At 57.7% G+C, this 6,461-nt stretch overlaps 1 protein-coding gene across 2 annotated transcripts; it reads right to left on the bottom strand.

The window, feature by feature from the left end:
- On the bottom strand, window positions 1-4,206 carry PEAK3 (PEAK family member 3). Of its 2 annotated transcripts, XM_075037491.1 has the most exons (5): window positions 4,013-4,206; window positions 3,043-3,188; window positions 2,120-2,772; window positions 1,389-1,574; window positions 1-1,268 (listed from the first exon to the last, which is right to left on the bottom strand). In XM_075037491.1, the coding sequence occupies exons 1-5, from the start codon at window positions 4,117-4,119 to the stop codon at window positions 582-584; spliced, it is 1,779 nt and encodes a 592-aa protein (XP_074893592.1). In that variant the 5' UTR covers window positions 4,120-4,206; the 3' UTR covers window positions 1-581. The 2 variants fall into 2 exon arrangements, with proteins under 2 accessions (XP_074893592.1, XP_074893591.1); XM_075037490.1 differs by having other exon boundaries at window positions 1-1,574.
- Between the last annotated feature and the right edge of the window lie 2,255 nt (window positions 4,207-6,461).

Genomic DNA, 6,461 nt, shown 5'->3' with positions numbered 1-6,461 from the left:
TCTGGATTTTATTGAAGCTGTGTGGCTGCTGTATTTCCCCCTTTAAAATGTCATTTATATTTGTGACTATGCCACAAATTGTTTCTAAAAAGAGCAGGCTGTATGAGGTATTGTATTTCTCCTTTGCTAACGGTGCATTAAGGTGGGCTGTAATGCGTGGCTTTGCATTGTTACTTAAAACAGTGAAAGCCTCATGGCCGCAGGAGGGGTCTGAGGGGGTTTTGTGCAAAGTCTAAGCCCCATAAACGTTACTCAGGATAATCAGCCACTAAATTGGCGCTTGATCCTGTGGCTTCCATCCAGCCGTCTTTCCTGAGATGCTCCAATAAACTAGATTCACAGTATCAAACAAAAATCGGTCGAGGGTGTAAAAACACATCCTGCGTTGTGGGAGCCACGGGTGGGAGTTTGGTCCCAGCTTCATCATTCATGTGCTGTAGGGCAAGCGGGTTTGGGAAAAACAAACAGTGTTTTCCCAGCCAGGACCCTTGGGTTCCTTGTAAGCTGGTGGATTTGGCCAGGTCCTCATGGGCTCTTGGCTTCGAGGAGACCTTTTGGGTGAGCTGAACTTCAGCTTGCCTTTAGGGAGTGTAGAGAGCCTGGGTGACTTGGTAGAGCGTGTGTTCGGTGACCTCCTTGAAGTACTGGCAGCACAGCCACTCCTCGAGGCCGGGGCTCCCCACCGCCCCAGCCGAATTCTCCGCAAACTTCAGGAGCAGCAGAGCCCTCTTCACCTCCACCCAGCTCCGGAGCAGGGTGAGGGTTTTCTTGCTCCTGGCAAAGAGCTCCTGGCGAGGCCCCCAGAGCAGGACCTGCAGGATGCTCCTTGCCCGCTCGATGGAGACCCTTTTGCAGGGATCCCTGTGGAGAAGCAGCATGGCCAGATGCTTGAGTCCAGTGGAATAGATGGACCGGGAAGGGATTTCAGGAAGTCTATCGCTTCTGAACCCCAAGGCGTTCTCCAGAGAGATGTCCACATGCAAGATTTGATAGATCAGCATGCCTACATTCAGCTCATCTGCCACCGGGGAAGGTGGTACAGCAAGCCCCTTGGTCCAGTCCTGCTCTTGGCTGGTAGAAGTTCTTCGCTTGTCTTTAACCTTGAAGAAGCTGCTGATGAGCAGCCTTGGAAGGGACAGCCCCAGGGATGCCTCCTTGCGTTGCTCGCTCCGGGGAGGACACGGGCACTGCACCAGCAGCAGATTCTCGGGGCAGAGGTCCCCCTGCCCCACATTCTGCACCCGGAGATGCTCCAGCCCCATGCATACCTGTAAGAGGAGGAGGCAAGCCAGGCGTTCGTAGTGCCCAGGGCTGGTCCTGTGCAAACCGTGGGATCCCTTCACAAAGCCCGCCAGGGTCTGGTAGGGAACCTCAGGAGAAATGAGGACCTGCAGGACAGGGCGAGTGGCAAGATGAGCTGGGTCCTCTCTGGAAGGTGATTGTTCCCCAGGGCTTCCCGGGAGCACCAGCTCCTGAGGCAGGCGGTCAGTGAAGCGGCCGATCAGGTGCTGGATGCTGCAGTGTGCCCCAAGGGAGCTCTGCACCCCCAGGCTGGTGCAGCACGGCTTGGGGACCTGCAAGGAGAGACAGGGCATGGCCACCTGCGCCAGGACGGAGCCACGGGGTGCCTCGTCCTGGGCCGGGCCACCAGCCCTGGTCTGACCCACGCATGATGCTGGGCTCCCCCCCTGCACCCTCCGAACCTGCCAGAATGGCTTTGAGCGAGAAATGGGAAAGGAGACTGGGGGCTGTAACCTCCAGGTGAGCTGCAAAGCTGCTTTGATGGGTCTCATCCTGCACTGCCTGAGGAGCCAGCTCTGCTCCAGCCTCTACTTTGTGTCTGCTGGCCCCTCAAGACCACTTGCCAGGGCAACTCTCCCCGTGGTGCCGTTCGCCTTGACGTGTCCTTTGGACCCGTGGGAGCTGTTGCCAGCAGCGCTGTCTCATTTAGCAAATGCAGAAGTAGGTGCAAAAAGGGGAAGAGCCTGCGTGACGGCGGGTTCAGTGGAAAAGTCAGCGCTCCCAGTTCACGCTTGCCTGTAGCACCGCAGCCCCCCGTGCTGCGGGAGGCCAGCTCCCTCTGCACCACCCTGGGCATTTTCCCCAATTCCCTTCTTACCTTGGCCGCAACCACCAGCTGGGTTTGCTCAAAAGCAAAGCCCACTCGGAAATACCAGGCGTCCCTGCTTTCGCAGCACGGCTCCCGGTCCAGGATGCTGAGCGCTGCCCAGCTCTTCCCTGCCAGCTCTGCCTCCAGCAGCTGCTGCCGCTCCTCCGGCCCTACGAGCTCCTCCTCGATTCGAGCCGAAAGCCGGGCCAGGGCGGCCGCCTGGCACCCCAACACCACCCCGCACACCCCGGCCGGGCTCTCCAGGAGCTGCCCCAGCTCTCTGTCCGCCGATCCGAACGTCAGCTCCGCCAGGCTGGGCAATGGGGCTTTTTGCATGCTGCTCCAGGCCACCGATTCCCCCAGGCTTTGAGATTTGGTCAGGGGCTTCTTGGGGCCCCAGGAGGGTCTGTCCCATGGTGGGATGGAGCTGGGAGCCCCCTCCTCGTGTGGTGGGATGCTGTAGAGGATGCTGCTGGCCCATGACGTGGGGTTGTTGCCCCGATGGTGCTGGGATGGCCCCTGCTCCGGGAGGGACTCCGCTCGCTGGAGCTGTTTTTTGGGCAAGGGGGGAGGCAGGGGGTCTCGGTTGGGCTGAGAGGGGGGTCTCCTGGCTCCTTCCCCTCGGCTAGCCTTGCAGGGGACGAGGTGGGCTCGCAGCTCTCCTGGGGAGGGAGGAAGAGACACAGCAGGGCTGAGACTTCCCTGGGAGAGGGGGTGTGGGGGAAGAAAGTGGGAGATGGACTGGGACGGGAGTACAAGCACGTCGTTACTTGCCCTGCTGCATATTTCCAGCCCCAAAGCGACGCCCAGCACCAGAGGGGTGATGGACGGCTGTCGCGGGAGGAGGACGGGGACGGCGGCGAGGTTCGTCCCCGCCGTCTGAGCCGACACCTCGGCGGGCAGGAGGACAGCGGGGTCGGGGCTTCACTCACCCACGTTGCTGTAGATGAGGGCTGAGTCGGGGGGCCGAGGCGGGCAGCCCCCCGGGGTGTTCGGCATGGGGGCAGGCAGTCCAGGGGCACCCAGGTCCAGGCTGCAGCTGCGGGTGCGCAGGCTGCCCCGTGCCTGCGTGACAGCCCTGCGCGGAGCCAGGAGTCAGTGCTTGCCCCCCCCCCGACCCGGGGTGGGGGTGTCTGGCTCCTTTCGGGGCCGGCTCAGGGGAAGAATAAGGAGAAAGGGGAAGCGGTGGCTTGGGGAGCCCTGGCTGCATGGTTTTGGGGCAAAAGAGAGGGAGTTTGGTGGCTTAGTGCCTCCAGCTCCTGCACTGGGGGGGGTCCTGGGGGTGCTCCCGCTCCCGAGGGGTGGGGGGGGTTGCCTCAGGGGGCTTCACGCGCGCTGGTTCACACCCGCACGGGTGCGGAGGTGGGGATGTACGCAGGGGTTCACGTCTGCCCCGCGGTCCCTGTTGGGTGGCCGCGAGGAGGACACGATGGTGGGAGAGGTGTGGGATAAGAGCAGGAAAAGCCCTTGACACCCCCAGCCCAGGTCTGGGGGGGGGGGGGGGGCAGGACAGGGTGGTCTGTGCGCGGGGAGGGAAAAGCAAAGCGCCCGTTAGGGAGGAGCGCAGCGGGAAGAAGCCGTCCGCAGCCCCGGCTGGGGTTTCGCTTCCCCATCCTGGCCAGGCTCAGCGCAAACCTGCAGCGCTGACCCTGCTGCCGCAAGCGGTACCGAAACCGCAGCGGCTTTCTTGAAAACCTCTGGTTTCTGCTGGGGGCATCACTCGCTGTGCAGCTTCAGTCTTTGCCCCTCTTTGGCCCAGCTTGGCCCCCATTACCCCCCACCCCAGGGAACGGGGGATTATTGCCCTGCCTCTTGCAAAAGCAGGCACGGGGCTGAAGCAACCTTGCTGAAGTGCTACCGGGAAGCTCCTTTTTGGCCCCCATTTGCAGAGCAGTTTGTTACCTCTGAGTTTTCCCTGGCAGCGGCGGAGGCCTGAGGGGCTCCAACTCCATCTCCCGGCTTGGCACCGTCTCCCGCTCCCCGTCCCAGGCTCCCCCGGCGTTGGCCATGGCACCGCCGGGAATCGGCCTTGCACAACTCGCTGCAACCCCGCTCGCAGGAGGATGTTCTTTCAAAACCGATCTTCTCGCAAGTCTAAAGGAAGCCGGAGGCTTGGCTTCGCTCCCTGGCAGCCCCCGGTGCTGCTCCGGGTCCATAGGTTGCCCACGGAGGCTCTCGTTGCAGCTGCAGTAATTGCATCGCTTTTGGTGCAACCTGTTGCAATGGGTTTGCTTCCCCTGAGCTGCTCGTGGAGGCTTTGCACTCCTCCTCCTGAGCTGCTTTCTGGATGGCAGCTGTATTGAAAGGGGGCATTTCCACGGTAAACCCCGCTGCAAATTAGGTAATTAATTCCCTGCTCTCCAGGTTACTCTAGATGGACTGGCAAGGTGGAATTTTTTTTGTTTTCTTCAATGTTTTCTGCTGGGATTTCCTGCAGCCATTGCACAAGAGGAGCCCAGTGATTAGGAAACACTTTTTTTCCTCCCAGAGCTTTACAAGCACTGATGGAGCATGAAGCAACACAACTCAGCTGCTGGGGAAAAAAAAAAAAAAAAAATCCCCCCATCGGTGTCTGTTCCGTCTAGGATAAAGTTGCTTTTTAACACTCTAGACCCCCAAATATTTTAATATCTCCTCCCTTCTATTCAGCCTTTGAACTAATTAGCAAATAACTAATGGCAATTGCTCATTAGCAATTGGTCTGGGTGGGTGAGCACCTCTGCTGAGAGCTGTGGGAAGCCGCCTTCAGGGATTTCTCCTGGGACCACTGAGGCTGGGGCTGAGCAGGCTTTGGGGGACGTGGATTTGCATGAAGCAAGTGGAAACATCCACTGTATTATTTTTCACCATTTGCACTGGACTGTGCAACCCCGGAGGCGGCACGGGCACCCGTGGGACCGGCCACCTCTCCAGGGCTTTGGGCGGACGGTTTGGGGCTCGGTGGGTGCTCATGAGCCACCCGCTGCGAGGAGCCCTCCCTCCTCGGCGGTTTCCTCGCTGTGTATTTTGCAATCCCTATTTCCTAGCCAACACCAAGCAAGCCAGTAGGTTTGTGTCTGTTGGCCCGCGGCGCTTGCCGAGGGCTGTTTCTGCGGTGCCGAGGCCATATGCTAGAGCTGATAAAAATACGTGTTGGGTTTGAGTCATGTTTGAATCCGGCACTAGCTCGGGGAGGATGTGCAAGACTTTGGGAGATGATAACCTGCGTCGGTACCCACACGCTCCTTCCCACGCTGCTGCCTGCTTTGCCGCTGGAGCTGCTCATCCTTGCGCCCCAGCCAGCCTGCAGCCCGTCTCTGCCCAGCAGTGAGCTTTGGCTTTGTGGTGCTCCCTCAACACGTCATCTAGGGCTATAATGCTGTAAAAATAAAGAATATAAATGGAGCATTTAAGATTCAGCAGGATCCTGGGCTTATTGATGGTGTTCAGCGACAGGGTCAGTGTATGTATGTCCCTCACCCCAGTAAGTCATTTATGTTAACGACTGTACTACAAACGGTTTTAAGCAACAGTAAATCTATTATTAGAAGCATTAATATTTTTCCCTAATGAGTAATGTGAACTTCAAGCTACACCAGAGGCCATCAGGAATAAAAAAGTACAGAATTAATGCAATGAATGTGGCCCTACAGAGCTAGAGAGAGGTGGCATGAGCCCGGAGAAGCCCCACAGCGGGGTAGGCAGGAATTGCCTTTTGCAGAAATATTAGCTGCAAAATTCTTGATGTCTCCTATTATAATAAAGGAGACAATGCCACATTTAAAAGCAACTCAAGCCCTTAAAAAGGACTGTGATTTTATATTGCTAAGCCCTGCAGGACTAGTAAGCAAATGCTAATTTGCCCTTCCAAGCCACAAGTCACCCCTGAATCCATCGGTGGGTTCCTCTGCCTCTGCCAGGCTGATAAAGCGGCTGCAGGACACTGATGGCAATTGCAGTCTCTGGTCCAGGGGGTGCCAAGCCCTTTGCCCCCCTCCCCGAGCTACGCAGGGGTGGGATTTGGGGAACTGATACAGGGAAGTTTTACTTAGCTGAAATCTTTTTAATTTGTAAGGAAATTGGTTTCTCTTCCCAGCGGGAGATACGATCTTTAAAGGCACCCGCTGGAAAATTGCATTTTTCTAATTGGCTTTATTTTTTGGTGTTTTTTTCTTTTTTTTTCCCCAATTTATTCTCAATACATCACTGCTGTGGGGATGCACTGTGCCCGGCCCAGGGCAGGTCAGAGCGATACCTGTGGCACTGTCTGTGTGGGCACATGGGCTGGGCACAGCAGGCACCAAAACCACCTGAGCCAGTTTCTCAGCAGCTTCGGTCCTGGCAACTCTCATCCCCCAAAAGCTGCCGAAGG

The sequence above is a fragment of the Buteo buteo genome, chromosome 10 (assembly GCF_964188355.1).
Source record: "Buteo buteo chromosome 10, bButBut1.hap1.1, whole genome shotgun sequence".
Classification (NCBI taxonomy): Eukaryota; Metazoa; Chordata; class Aves; order Accipitriformes; family Accipitridae; genus Buteo; species Buteo buteo.
The sequence above is the reverse complement of the archived record's forward strand: the minus strand, read 5'-3'. Positions and strand labels throughout refer to the sequence as shown.

Excerpts from the sequence above, each read along its gene's own strand:
- PEAK3 (XM_075037490.1), bottom strand. The coding sequence starts at position 4,119 with ATGGCCAACGCCGGGGGAGCCTGGGACGGGGAGCGGGAGACGGTGCCA. Across the intron at positions 2,773-3,042 it reads CCTCATCTACAGCAACGTGG|GAGAGCTGCGAGCCCACCTC; the intron begins GTGAGTGAAGCC and ends CTCCCTCCCCAG. Across the intron at positions 1,575-2,119 it reads AGCTGGTGGTTGCGGCCAAG|GTCCCCAAGCCGTGCTGCAC; the intron begins GTAAGAAGGGAA and ends CTCTCCTTGCAG.